The following is a 16,053-nucleotide window of genomic DNA, read 5'->3' on the forward strand; positions in this document are numbered from 1 at the left end:
GCGGTGTTTTTTGTTTGCTTACTGGAAAGGGGAACGCACGGAAATATCCAAAACAGAAATGCAAAAATATTAACACTTCCACATAATAATACGACGCTTCGACACTATTATACACAACCGTGGTGTGTATACTATTTTTTTTCACTGATAGTTTTTCATTATAGACCTAGATCAGCAATAACCAATATCACTAGTCAAATAATTTAGGAAATTGGTACTAGAGCAGTGGAAAATTATTTCTCAAGCAAAATTGCGTCCTAATTCTGAATCCGAAGCCGAAGGACATGTTCAGTTTCGCCTCGTCTTCGCAATTTTATTCTGATTTACAAAAGAGCATTTTCCGCCCTTGTAATCCAAATTACTATTTTGGAACATTATACCAGTTTTTGAAAAATATCATGGAAAGTACTAAACCTAATGACAATTTTTATAGGTCGTTGGAAAGCTTATTCAATTGGCTTTCAAAAACACTGTGAAGCACTACAGTAACTTTCCATGTTTTCAAGAAAAACTGAAAAAAAAACAGATTCGTGTACAGTAAAACCTTGAAAAAATATTTTTCAAAAATATCTCTGAATCCGGACCTGACGGTGCAAAATGGAATCAAAGGGCCACTTCACTTCAGAAGTGACTTTCCACTTTTTCAAAATTTGTTGACTCTCCCAATGCAGTCCCAATGCAGTACAAAAAATGATCAATGATTACTTTCTTTCCTACCACTGAAAAAAAAAACAGAATTATGACACTAATTGCATCGCTGATCCCGACCTTGACCTCCCGATCTTGAAAAATGAATCATTCCTTTCAAAACATAATAAATCGCCCACACGCCTTTTCCACGTTGCATTAATAAATTACTAAAAACTTTTATTTCCAACGATTTCAATCAAAATTGATCGTTAACGATCACGAACTTTTCACTACCCCCTCCTCTTAATTTCCTAATTAAACTATCGATTACCCCAAAATTTACTTACGAAAATGATGAAGTTGAAAAAGCACAGGATGTATTTGGCTAAACAAGAACCGCAGTCGTACACCATTTTGGAGTCCTTTATTTCGCCCTCGGTAAGAAATAAACCTGCAAAACGGAAATTTTTAATAAAAGAAAATATCGAACTTTCTCACACATTAAAATGCCATTTTTTTGAAAGTAACAATGGAATGCATAGAATAGTAAAACGTGATTTGGAATTTGTAGGTGAGCTGGGAAAGTTTTGGTTAATGTAGTTCGTGCATGGAAAAAATAATAAACAAAAAGGAGAAAAACAGATAAAAATAAATGAATTGTGGTTGTTTTAACGAAATTGTATTTCATGGGCATGCAACGGCGGTCATGGTTAGATTAATTAATGGGGAGTTTTTTATATGATTCGTGTTGCTTTAATATTTTTATTTTCATGGTAACAAAAGTATATTTAGCAACAAGGAATAAACATTTTTTTATTCCTGAGCGGGTGATTAGAGCCGAGGCGAATCCAGTGTTGCCTACGCTCTTTTTGCCAATAATATGTATGTTATACAAGGAAATTGTGCAGTTTTGACAATTCTCTTGTGATATTTTTCGGAATTTTAAGCTTAAATCCTTCAATTAAGTATGTCCTTATGTTAAAACACATTAAGTGTTATTCCACATAAATGGCCATATTTAAAAAAAAAAAATTAAAAAATTTGATCATTTCTCTAGTCTAGAATAAAATGAAATTTCGTGTTGACTTCATGTATTGTCACTTTTCCAAAGCATGCTTAGAAAATTTGTAAAATTGAAATCAAAAGATTTCTTTTATACAAAATTTTGGTAGAAAATAGGTGATTTTAACGCAAAATTTAGTTATATGACGGTCAATGTGTTCCGTTTTAAATAAAAAAGTATTTTTATTTAGTTAACCTAAAATTAACTGCCTACAAATCACATCCTATATATTATTTTCCAATAAAAATTAAAAAAAATGCAATACGATATGGATGCCTATCACTTCTGGTATGACCGGAAGTGTCACGAAAATACGGATATTTTAATTCGATTCATGTTATCCGCTTACTTTTGTAGACAGAATTGCAAATTCCCACTGTAAACATTAATGTAATCACTCGCAAATCTTGTTTAGCCTGAAATGAACACCACAAATATCTTCACCCTGTTGGCTAGTTCAAAAAATTTCATTAAAACCATTTGTGGGTGATTTTGATTAGGTACGTCAATGCGACTTTGCATTAAACTATTTAAAGAGTCGAAGCCATAAACGCACTAAAATATTCACACTTCTTTTCCTCTTCCTTTTTCTTTCCATTTTGCCTCTCCTCGCTTGTTACTTTCTGTCGGGAATGGAATGAGTCAGCATACTGATCTCTTTATATCTGGTCTTTTTGTCTGTTGCCTCCACTATTAAATGTTCCGTTTCTATCTTTAACGTATTCATACAGGGTGATTTTTTAAAAACGGCAGGCGTTGTAGAATTTTTATTTATAAAGCGATTTCAAACATTAAAAAAACAAACTAAATGGTTTTTAATTTACTATAAACTGATGAATTTTGAATTTTTCTAAATGTCTTAGTATCTTTTGGGCGATATTCAACTTTCTTATTTTAAATTGGCACCCTCATTTTTTTTTGCATAATTTGGAAGATATTAATTTTCTTGATTCAGAAATGTGTAATATGTTCGACTTTTACAAAAAAATATTTTTAAAAAAATTATTAAAATTGAAAAAAATAGGCAATAAAAGTTAATAAAATCTAAGTGCATGGTGTCAATTGTGGCAATGAAAAAAACGGGATGGCGTTTCAACAGTATTTTAATCAAATTAGGTAGATGTTTTTTCTGATTTGTAATTATTATTGTCTTTTGTTATCAATAATTTCAAAAAAGATTGTCAATCCTTTCTGTTATTTGCTGCTTTTTGTCATTACAATAATGGTATTGTGTTATTTGACAGCACGCACCTAGATTTTATTAACTTTTATTGCCTAAATTTTTTAAGTTTTGATAATTATTTTAAAAATATTTTATGTAAAAGTAGAACATACTACACATTTCTGAATCAAGAAAATTAATATCTTCCAAATTTTGAAAAAAAAAATATGGGTGCCAATTTAAAATAAGAAAGTTGAATATCGCCCAAAAGATACTAAGACATTTAGAAAAATTCTACAATCATCAGTTTATAGTAAATTAAAAACCATTTAATTTGTTTTTTTAATTTTTGAAATCGGTTCATAAATAAAAATTCTACAACGCCTGCCGTTTTTTAAAAATCACCCTGTATATCACAGGAAAAAAATACTCAAAATACTTAATTTTTTGCAACAGTTCATAATATCGTTGCAACAGAGACGAAGTAAATTTGAGTAATAATACTGAATTCCGCTTCCCAAATGAGGAACGGATGGTGGCATAAAAATTATTATTATTGTTATATCTTAAGCTTTCTATCCTTCTTCCTTCTTCCGTTTAGCGCCAAACGATTTCTTTTGCCTTCCCGTGCATCACGTGTCCACACATTTTCTCCTTATACCTTCTTTGTTTTTTTTTTGGGCATGTTTGCCATAACTTTGTATTTTCACTGAACATTTTGTAATTATTGCGATTATTGTTTTCTCACTTCTAGATAAGGTCAATACCGATTTCTCGTTTCTCGTTGTCCATTTTTGTTTCCCACACTTTCTCCAAATGTTTTTAACTGTTTGATCAGTTCTTCCCCTGTCGTTGCTGTACCATTATCGTCCCATTTAATTCAAATAGTTCTTCTTTTACTGTATTTTTCATAATCGGTAGTTTTCACTTATTATTATGTCATTTCCGTTCTTCTTTCTAGGCATACACACGTGTATTTTTTTCTTTCTCCTTTATGCCGCTGATTCTAACCGTTGACATTTTGTTGCATAATTACCATATTTTTAATTTATTCGTTCTTTTTTAATTCTTCTAGTGCTCAGATTATTCCATTTCTCTTCTATAGTTTTTGTTCTTTCTTTTATTATTGCTTTATTGGTGCTTCGTTTTTTTTATGCAAATCAGTATGTTACTCACTTTCTGTTGTAATTTTGATCTCCTTATTTCACATTTTACATTAATAACTCTAAGATGAAAGCAGCAGATTTGAATTTTAAATTTTGATATCAATATAGGGAAAGGGAAATAAACATATAAGAAAACAAGCCACCTAAAATATGCAAGAACATAAAAACATTAAAAAAACACAAAAAAAAGTGTTATTTGTCTTTTTATATGTAATTTCATCAGAAAATCTAGCGAACTACTAACAAAAAAAAGCCAGCTAAATAAAACCCTTAAACCCTTAAAAATTTAACGAAATAAGTTTCTTTTTAAAAGCCATAAAACCCTCACAATCTAGGAAAATTCCCGCAAAATGAACCCAACAATCAGCCTAGAAACGTCCTTTCTTGTTTACATTCTCAAGGAAACAGAAGATAATTTACGATTTTTTATTTCTAAATTTAGTATGAATTTTTCCGTCTAATTCCGCCAGCGCGTTTCCCAGATTCGGTACGATTGAATTCTCATAGAAAACACAATTTTAGCCAGCGATCAATAAAATACAGGTGGTCGACGATGAGCATCTTCGATATAATATTTCTCAAAAGCTACAAACAATGCAAATTTGAAATTTTTAAAACAAAAGTAAGCGTATCAGCCGAATTGATTAAAAATATTCACATTCTTGTGACACTTCCTGTTATACCGGAAGTAGTGCTCAAAGTGCTTATTTTAAATAAAACACCCCATATAATTATTGCGATGAGGGTCACTTTGCAAATAATGTGCAACACCAAAATTATACCTTTTTAGAGATATTTTCATTTTTGTAAAAAAATTGCACAAAAAATACAATTTTTTCTAATTTTCATAAACATGTGAGCAAATAAACAAAATTTTGTGTCCACGGTAAGTAAACTATTCAAAATCGCCACTTTAATTGAAAGATAATATACAGGGTGTGATTTGTAGATTTTTACCCCCAAAACGAAAATTTCTAAAAATTCTTCTTTTCCTTTTAAAATTTTGTAAATTCTCACTTGCAATACATACTTGTACAATTGTTACCCTCTAAAATTTCAACACTGGCGCAAACAATCACAAAATTACAGCGTGTTTAACCAAAATTGAGGATTTTTTCTTAACGTCTTCAAAACAAAAATTTCTAAAAATGTAATCCAATATTTCTACTGATTTTGATACAATCGCTATTAAACTACATTAAGGTAAATACATGCAGGGTGGTTCCCGATGAGCTTATTCGACATTTTTCTCAAAAACCACAAATTATAGAAATTTATGTTATTTTACTTTAAAGTAACTGAAAATTAACTGCCTACAAATCACACGCTTTGACTTTATATGATTTTCCAATTAAAGTCGTGGTTTGAAAGAAATCATAGTTTATTTATATTGGATACAAAATTTAACTATTTTATTTCATTTTTACGAAAATTATAAATATGTTTTATAAAAACCAACATATCTCTGAAATGGCCCAATTTAAGTATAGCACATTATTTACAAAGTGATTTTGAGAATCGAAAAACGCAATAGTATAAGGGGTGGCCCATTTAAAAACAAAAACGTGAATATTTTCGTTGTCAAAATTTCAAGTTTTCATCGTTTGCAGTGTTTGAGAAAAATGTCGACTCAGCTAATCTTGGACCACCTGTATAATAGGTGAGAGTGTATAACTAACTCGCTTTTACGCTCGTTTCTACATAATATGCAAAAACTCCACGTGTGTTTCGAAGTGGAAAAACAAGACTTGTTCTGCATTAGAAAGTGACTCAGAAAAACTATTTTTCAACCAGGCATAATTAATACAAATAATAATGATGACAAATCGTATTACGCAATTTAATTGTGTCGGCGCTAAGCCCATTATCATCGTTTTATGGCACTGTACATATGTAGTTAGCTAAGTAGTTAAAACAAATTTAGATATTTCGAAAGAATTAAAATGATTCATCCAAAGGAAGTGGTGGCTTTGATTCTCTTCAGGTAAATTCTGATCCCTCGCATCTGCCCCAAAAGTCGTCCTTTCTTTATTAAACGACAACCTACATTCCTGAATGCAGCAGGTACATAATGTGAATGTAGACGACCTGACCGCCAAGGCTGTTTAAAGCTCGGGATCTATAATTTCATCGATTATATGGAAAGTCCGAGAATTTTAAATTGGGACACCTTAATGATGTGCAATTTGCATTGCGCTGAAAGGAAGGAAAAAGTGCAACTAATATCACCCATAGAATGCTCGCCTAATGACTGATGGACTATCAATACCAATCAAAGTCTAGTTACACTTCTCTGGTATTTATAGCCTCGGACAGGTGTGTCCAGTTACATAAATATTTCTATTTGTGACATTTTATAATAATTACTTTGTACAGTAAAAGCTCCCAGCTAGTCGTTTTATAGTTCCTGTTATCAGTACCGGACCCAGTCAGACAAAACTAGAGCGAAAAGTATAGTTAAACGAGTTTTTATCCAATTCAACAATTTTGAACAACCGTTTGTTTACTTGCCCGAGGGCTCGATTGCCGGAGGTTTACAAAAATCGGAAGCCGGTTCTGCTCATTGAGGTGATCGGCCTCTGGTTAATACTAAAACAAGCTGCATTTGTGTTTTAGGGTCACACTGTATCGCAGTTAATGCTGCCATCACGAAATCGGGTTGACGGTAACTGGCAAAATGTGACAAATTTTTCGACTTTATTTCTCTGCGTCTATCGAGCTTTGTCCTTGCAAAATGTTCGAAGCTGATCTAAACAGTTGCACGATTTGCTTTTAGTGAGCAAAGCGAGCTAAACCGCTCGCTAATCGCCATCAAAATTGTACCGTTTGAACAATGCGCGTTCTGAAACTCTACAAATAGTTCAAAGTACTTATCGAAAATTTTGTTGACTGTTTTGAGCGAGCGAAGCGAGATATACTCTTGCATATACCTTATTGTATTTTGCGAGCGAAGCGAGCGATGGCCTTGGAATATACTCCACGCATCCAAAGCTAGCACGACTATTTTGAAAGAGCCAAGCGAGCTGCTTAGCACCTTTCCAAGAACACTATATTCCACACAGGCGGATTAAGGTCGATGGGTGGTCCCTTAAAAACATATACATATTTTAAGTTTCTCGAATTTCTTAAATGTTTATTCTCGTTAAACTTATCTAAATTCTCTATCGATTCTTTTTGGATTTTCTGAATTCCATGTTAATTGACTATTTTCACATTTTTTTACATTATTTTAGTGTGTCTGAATTTTTGGAATTTTCATCTCGTGTTCACCCGATTCTCTTTAGTTTTTTCCTGCCTTCTCTACAATTTTTTTTTATTTTCGTAGATTGTCTTTAGAAGTCTTCAATTGGTTTATTTTGTCTAATTTTAGATTCTATCTTGTTTCTCCTCATTCTAATTTTATTTTTAGATTTGTTTTATATTCTCTTATAAATTTATTTATATTATGTTATATTATATTCTTCAGTTTTCTTTACTTGTACTTCGAATTCTCTATATTTTCTGTAAATTCTTTTTATATTTTCTCAGGGTCTCCCTCGATTTTTTCTAAATTCACTTTAGATGTAATCTGCTTTCTCGAACATTCTCTAAATGTTCTTGAGATTCTTTCTTTAAATCCAGTCTAATTCTTCGTAGATTTACAGATTTTGTTTTGCATTCTATTTGGTATTTTTAGAGCTTTAATTATCTTCACATTTTGTATTCATGATTTTTATCCGATTCTTTAATTTTATGTGTATATTCTTCAATCCTTTTGAAATTTAGGTTCTCCAAATTGGCGTTCAATTCTTTAAATTCATTTTAACATTCTTCTTAGGCTTTCTGAATGATTCTCCATACATTCTTTTTATTTTCTTCTGTTCCTTTAAATCTTTTTAAATTTTGTAGATGTTCGGGGTTTTCGAGATTTGTCCAAACATTTTGAATTCACCAAATTTTCTTTAAATTTTCTTTGGATTTTCCTCAAATTTTATTGCGATTCTTATAGGATTTTCAGGAATCTCTAAACATAATTTCTTTTAAAATTTACTATAAATTCTCTCTAATTTGTATAGTTCAAGTCGATGATCAAATGCTACAGATCCTTTGGATTGATTCTATTTAGATTCGGTTAAATTTTTATTAGATTTCCTTCAAATTTTCCTCAAATTCGGTTTAAATCTTTTACATTCTCCTTGGAATTTATATTACTTTTCTGTAGATAATGATATATTCTCTTTAAAATTTTCGTAGAAATAGATTCGTCTCTAAACTTTTTCCAGAGTTTTTCCTGAACTTTTTTGTTTTTTTTTTTAATTTTCCTTAGATTCTATTTATAGTCTATATTTCATTTCCACTGTTTTCTCTATGAATTCGTGTTAGGGCTATTTTCTTTTAATTAGTTCCTGAATTTCCTTCAAGTTTTTCTTAGTGTTATGATCCCACCGATGATTCATGGACCCATCACTGATCATTATGGCTAATTATGTATGCTTTGCATGACGAAGGTCCATGGGTCTAAGTGATAACAGAACCTATATAATTGTACCCCCAACAGTATTCAAAATCATTCAGTATTCAGCATTCCATATTCCATATTCAGTAATCAGTAGTTAGTAGTTAGTCGATCACGAAGTTAGTCTGTAGAATTAAAGAATATATATATATACCATCTAAAGTTTGTGTCAATCCTCTTCAAAACTCGACCGGCCCAAAAAGGAGATAAAAAGAACCATCACAAACTGGCGCAGTCGTTAAGGATTTCCAACCGGGAGCAGAAAAACTTGTGAAAAAGGGAAGATACGGTCAACTTTGTTGAAAATCCGCAACCTGATTTCAAGTCTACTGGTCGAAAAAGAAAAGGAAGAAACAAACTTCTAGATCCGAGTCATCTTCACGGTAAGTGGAATTATTCTTTTGACCACGAATTTCTAACTTATCTATACGATGGTCGATACACGATCCAACCAAAACCAAAACCAAAACCAAAATCAAAACCAAAATCAAAACCAAAATCAAAATCAAAATCAAAATCAAAATCAAAATCAAAATCAAAATCAAAATCAAAATCCAAATGAAAGTTCTGTCCAAACTTTCAATCTATCTGATATAAGAGCAATCATTTCTGACGACTTTGATGGAAATCGAGAAAAACTCTATGATTTTGTTCAAGATTGTACACAAGCTTGGTCATTATGCAATGATCAACAGAAGCAATTACTACTTCCTTACATTGAATCGAAACTAAAAGGTTCAGCTCGTGCTCAAACAAGAAACAGACGATTCAAAGACTTGCAAGAATTAAATCTCTATTTACTTCAATTATTCGGTGATCGTCGCGATTTATCACAAATTTTAGAAGAACTAAATTTAATTAAACAAAATAAAAATGAGTCAGTTCAAAATTATTTTAATCGTATTGAAAATCTACAAACTATCGCCCTAAACACATCAGCTTTACAGGATGCAATCCAAAATCCAGGTAGAACAGCTATGATAATGGAAATTGCACTTCAACGATTTATTTTACATTCAAATGATGCTATTTCGAATTGTTTACGTAGATCAAAACCGCAAACACTAAATGATGCGTTACGCGAAGCATTATCAGAAGAAAAATATCTCTTAGCCCGAAATCCACATTGCAACGGTAACACTTCTACATTATTTTGTTCCTACTGTAAGAAAAAAGGTCATAAAACTCAAGAATGTCGAAACCCTTCTCGTGATCAATCTAAGTTCCATTATTCAAACTCACAAAGACAAACTAACTCTAATTCTAACTCTAATTCTCATAGTACGACTAACTCTAATCGCCAAAATCAAAATACAAATCAAAACTCAAAATTCTGCAACTATTGCAAACATAAAGGACATATGATTTCAGAATGTCGAAAACGACAATATAATAATAACAAAAATCAATCAAGTTCACACAATTTACCTTCCACATCATCCTCATCAAATTCGGTAAATTTAAACGCCAAAATGTCCGCAATCAGTGTCGCGTTGTTGGACATCCCACATTACTAAAAAGCGATACGCATTCAAGAAATCATAATTTCAAAAAATCAAATCAAATTCATATGCAGAATATCGACAAAGAATTTTTAAATAAACAATCCTCTTATCATATTGATTTATCCAAGTCAAATCTTACATTTGTAAATCTTCCTCATTTCAACAATCAAAAACAAATAATCAATTTCAAATTTCTTGTTGACACTGGTGCAAATGTCTCTCTGATAAAAACCGATAAGTTGAAGACAACATCATTAAATTATAATCCTAACGATACCACCATGATAACTGGTATTGACTCTAATAATGCAATTTTAACTGCAGGCAGTGTTTCCTTAGAACCTCATTTCGAGAATCACAATTTAAAGATCAAATTCCAAATTGTCCAAGGTGATAACGCTATTCCTTACGATGGTATTATCGGTAACGATTTCCTAACCGAACAAGAAGCAGTAATTGATTTGAGTAATTCTGAATTAAAATTAAAATCTTTGCCATTCCCACTAAAACTGTATCCGCATTGTTCCTATTCGATCAACTCTTCCGTACCAACAATTTTAAAACCGCGTTCTGAAACTGTTATTGAAGTCAATATAGTTAACGAAGGAAATTTAAATGTTGGACTCTCACCGGAAATTAAAGTTCACGATGGTGTTTTTTTGGCAAAAGCTATCCTATTTGTAAACAAAGACAAGAAAGCTTTAACAACAATAGTTAACACTACAGACAAATTTGTAAAAATAAATCATATAAATTTACTTCTGGAAGAATTCAGTGAGGACCGCAGTAACATTTTTCTTAACACATCCGAGTCAAATATCACGAATCAAAAACAATACATTAAAACAAGATTGGAAACTCTTGATGCCAATCTTCGACTTGACCACTTAAACGGCGATGAAAAACAATCTGTAATTAGAATTTGTCGCAACTATAACGATATTTTTCAACTACCAGGAGATCATTTAACGCACACAGATGCAATTCGTCATAAAATCATTACAACAAATTCAGAACCAATCAGTTCAAAAATCTATCGCTTTCCAAAAGTACATCAAGTAGAATTATCTAACCAAATTGATAAAATGCTCGATCAAAAGATTATAGAACCCTCAACTTCACCATTCAACGCACCACTATGGATCGTCCCCAAAAAAGTTGATAGCTCTGGTAAACCAAAGTGGCGCATTGTTGTGGATTATCGCAAATTAAATTCAGTTACAGTCGGTGATTCATTTCCAATTCCTAACATCGAAGAAATTTTGGATCAATTAGGTCATTCATGTTATTTTTCAACTCTTGATTTAGCTAATGGGTTTCATCAGATCAAAATGGATGAAAACGATGCCTATAAGACAGCATTCTCGACACACACTGGACATTATCAATTCACTCGTATGCCATTCGGTTTGAAAAATGCTCCATCAACATTCCAAAGAATGATGAATACAGTTTTAACCGGATTACAAGGCTCACAGTGTTTTGTGTACCTTGATGATATTGTCATTTATGCTTCATCAATTGAACAGCACGAACAAAAACTAAAGGCTATATTCAAGAGACTTCGCGAAAATAATTTAAAGCTTCAACCCGACAAATGCGAGTTCATGAAAAAAGAAATAACATATCTAGGACATATTATATCTGCAGAAGGTGTGAAACCTGACCCTATGAAAATTCAAGCTGTTACTAAATTTCCCATTCCGACCAAAGTTCAAAATGTTAAACAATTTCTGGGCCTAGCAGGTTATTATCGGAAATTTATTAAAAATTTCGCAAAAATTGCTAAACCACTCACAAACCTTTTAAAGAAAAATCATCCATTTGAATGGAAAGAAGAACAACAAAAATCATTCGATCAATTGAAACAAATACTAACAACAGAACCCATACTTCAGTATCCAGACTTTGAGAAAACTTTCATCGTAACAACCGATAGTTCAAATTTTGCAATTGGTGCTATTTTATCTCAAGGCGAAATAGGCAAAGACTTAGCTATCTCTTATGCTTCACGCACATTGAATCAATCAGAAATCAACTATTCAACAACTGAAAAAGAACTTCTCGCTATTTTATTTGCTGTCAAGCGATATCGTCCGTACTTATATGGTCAAAAATTCAGAATAATCACAGACCACCGTCCTCTCCAATGGTTATTCAATTGTTCAGATCAATCATCTAGACTTTTAAGATGGAAATTAAAACTCAGTGAATTTGATTATGAAATTGTGTACAAGCCTGGTCGTCTAAACGCAAATGCTGACGCACTGTCACGAAATCCAGTTTTACCCATAACCACTGACGACAGACAGTATTCGAAATTTCTCGAATATCACTACAAAAACGACAAAACAATTGAATTTTCCTCAATAAAAGAAAATATCTTTAACGTAAGTCCTAATGTCTTATTTATAGCCAAAGATCTACATCCAGACAACAAAAATTACGAAACTCTAAATGAAAAATACGATCTAAATGTATTGAATGCAGATAATATTAATCTTCACGATGTTATTGTTTTACAAAACAACAGTTCTAAAACTTACATATTAATCACACATTTAAATCATTTTGATCAACCCACCTACCAAGACATTTACTATTCTCTTATCAACCTCTACGATAAAGCTAATTTAGAAAAGGAAAGGCAACTCTTCATCAAAGATCCTTCCTACTACAATACAAAAATTAAAATGACAAACTTTAACAGCATGCTCTCGTTCATCTTTAGCGATGTAGTCAAAATTACGATAATTCAATCCGAAAAACTAACGCCAACATCTGAAAACGAGAAAATCAAAATTTTAACCGAAAACCACTCAACTTCAATTTCAGGACATACCGGGTTTAGCAAAACTTACAAACGAATAAAAGAACACTACAAGTGGAACGGTATGAAACACGACATCAAAAAATTCATAAAAAATTGCAGAAATTGCCAGATAAACAAAATTAATAGACATCCCACTAAAGCCCCAATGCAAATTACTACGACTTCATCCAGACCATTCGAAAAGCTATTTCTGGATATAGTAGGACCTTTACCAATAACGGAAAACGGAAATAAATTTATTCTCACCTTACAAGATGATTTAACAAAATTTTCTTATGCATACCCATTACCGAACCATGAATCTAAAACAATCGCGGATAAATTTTGTGAATTTATGCTAATATTTGGAACACCCGAGAGTATAGTAACCGACAATGGAACCGAATTCACATCAAATTTAATTAAAGAGATCAATAAACTTTTCAAAATAAAACATATTACGACAAGTCCTTACCATCCTCAAAGTAACGGTGCCTTAGAAAGATCACACGCTACTCTTAAAGACTACCTCAAACATTTCGTCAACAAAGAACAGAATAACTGGGATCAATTCATACAAACAGCTATGTTTTCATACAATTGTCAAATTCATTCAACTACACATTTTTCTCCTTACGAATTGTTATTCGGACACAAACCACTACTACCAAATTCAATCACCCGTACACCAGAATTTCGTTACACATATGAAGACTACCATAAACAATTACAACTGAGACTCAACAAATCATTCGAGACCGCTAAATTAAATGCAAATCACTCTAAAGAAACATCTAAAATCCGTTATGACAAAAGAACAAACGACTATAAATTCAAAATCGGTGACTATGCTTACTTAAAAAGCAAATCAACAACTCCAGGAACTTCTCAAAAACTCTCACCACATTATAAAGGACCATTTAAAATAATCAGAGTAAACGCTAACGAAACCGTAGTCCTAAAAATCAAAAATAGAGAACAAACGTACCACAAAAATTTATTAAAACCAACCATTGTTTCAGATGATACGAATCCAAATAATACTACTCCTTGCACTCGCAAAGACATCACCGTCTCTTCCGACGAATAACTTCGAAATAACGCCGATAGAACAAAAGTCAGGACTTTTTTATCAAGATTTAGGCCAAATTCGCATAAGCAACGACCATTTCACTCTTCTCACTTTCAAAAACATTTCGTTTCTCTCTAACAAACTCGCTTATATCCATTTAATTTTTAACAACTCTCAAAATCTATGCGAAACAATCACATCGATCAAATTCCCTTCAGCTTACTGTGTTAACTCAATTCGAATTATGAAAAATCAAATCAAACATTTGCTAGAAAAATCAGATACAATCAGACATCTAGTCGGACACACTCTAACGAATAAATTTAATAGACAACGCCGTGGATTAATTAACGGAGCATCAACAGTTTTAAAATTTCTTTTTGGTACCCCCGATGCAACGGATGCTCAAAGATATGATAATGCTATAAAGTCACTAGCAAACAACGAAAAACAAACAGCGATTCTCATGCAACAACAAATTCGAATCATGTCTTCCACAATCGACAATTATAATAAATCAGTTACTACCCTCAAAGCAAACGAAGAAAACATTAATAATAATTTTAGAAAATTTCAACAATTTTCAAATAATGTCTTAGATCGAGTTACTCAGTTAGAACAACTAGACTCTATCACAAAACATTTCGATCTCTTAAACGAAATCATAGTAGAACTTAGTAATGAGTACGATTCCCTCATAACGTCAATAATGTTTGCTAAACTAAACATCATATACCCAAAGGTAATCAATCCTCAAGACCTATGGTCAGAACTTTCAACTATAAAAATTAGTACAGATTTTATTTTTCCAGTCACTTTGAATGACTATAGTGATATCTACAAACTATATTCACTGTGTAAACTTAATGCAATTTATAACAACGAATTATTAATCTTTTCTCTCAAAATTCCATTAGTTGATCATAAAAATTATAATCTTTTTAAAGTCATCCCTCTACCTATTCAACATTACAACTGTAACATATATTCCTTTATAACGCCTTCCTATCCTTACTTGACTATCAGCATAGATAAAGACGAATTCGCTGGATTGAAAGATCTTTCCAACTGCCAACCACTGGAAGAAAGGATAACACTATGTTCTGATGTTATGACATACGCCACTACCTCAAATCCAAGTTGTGAAGTTACACCTAAAGTAGAACATTCGAATGAAGTACCAACAAATTGTCATCTCAACGTAATTAAAGCACAGTTCGAAGTTTATCACAAAATTGGACCCAACGAATGGTTGTACATTGTTTCGAAGCCAACGAGCCTCACCATCAATTGCAAATTCGATAAACAGGACTCTACGGACAAAACCATAGAAAACGTCGGAATCATTCGATTAAGCACAGGTTGTGTGGGTCGCACTATGTCTTCATCCCTTAAACCAAGTTATAACCAAACCGTCATCGTTCATCACTACATCCCTAATTTCGACATAACGAGAAATGTCAAATACCCAGGGAAAATCAAGGAGTTAAGCAGGATGGAAACCAAACCCGTGATGTTCCGAACCGTCGATTTAGACCAACTCCATGATGCCAAACATCAACTCCAGATGTTTTCAGATGTACTACAGGACCAAATCAACAAACCTATCCTAGGAACTTACGTCGACCACTCCGTGATAATATTTTCGTCGCTCATTTTCGTAATCTTTGGTGCCATGATCACTTTCATCTACAGAAACAAATTGGTGCCGAAGTGTTCAAAACGCAAAAGTGAAGTGTCAAGTTTGCAGAATACCCAAACTGTGCAGCAGACTGTTCCACAAAGTGAATTTTTGATTGAAATACCTCAACAAACTAGTAACGAAACTCATAATGTAAATTTCAGAAGCATTTATTAAGTAGTTCTCCCCTTTTTTATATCTCCATGTTATCTTTATTGTTTTTTTTACCTTTTTATATATTTGTATTCACACATATATCAAAAAACTTAGGAGGGAGGAGTGTTATGATCCCACCGATGATTCATGGACCCATCACTGATCATTATGGCTAATTATGTATGCTTTGCATGACGAAGGTCCATGGGTCTAAGTGATAACAGAACCTATATAATTGTACCCCCAACAGTATTCAAAATCATTCAGTATTCAGCATTCCATATTCCATATTCAGTAATCAGTAGTTAGTA

General features: G+C 32.3%; 2 protein-coding genes across 2 annotated transcripts in view; one reads left to right on the forward strand and one right to left on the reverse strand.

Annotated features, from left to right (window-relative positions):
* Nucleotides 1–16,053, reverse strand: part of Tsp66E (Tetraspanin 66E) — a 31,382-nt gene that overhangs the window by 14,034 nt on the left and 1,295 nt on the right. The window contains exon 2 of the mRNA XM_088033698.1: nt 978–1,081. Within this exon, the coding sequence (XP_087889824.1) occupies nt 978–1,043 (66 nt within the window). The 5' untranslated portion in view covers nt 1,044–1,081. The remainder of the gene's footprint in view (nt 1–977; nt 1,082–16,053) is intronic.
* Nucleotides 8,415–15,773, forward strand: LOC148176242 (uncharacterized). The gene is made up of 2 exons (XM_088033694.1): nt 8,415–8,899; nt 13,856–15,773. The coding sequence occupies exon 2, from the start codon at nt 13,856–13,858 to the stop codon at nt 15,761–15,763; it is 1,908 nt and encodes a 635-aa protein (XP_087889820.1). The 5' UTR covers nt 8,415–8,899; the 3' UTR covers nt 15,764–15,773.

This window comes from Gnatocerus cornutus, chromosome 4, assembly GCF_029298725.1.
Source record: "Gnatocerus cornutus isolate USDA-ARS CGAHR chromosome 4, icGnaCorn1.1, whole genome shotgun sequence".
Lineage (NCBI taxonomy): Eukaryota > Metazoa > Arthropoda > Insecta > Coleoptera > Tenebrionidae > Gnatocerus > Gnatocerus cornutus.

Bases quoted from the DNA above. Each gene is read 5' to 3' on its own strand.
- LOC148176242 (XM_088033694.1), top strand. From the start codon at position 13,856: ATGATACGAATCCAAATAATACTACTCCTTGCACTCGCAAAGACATCA.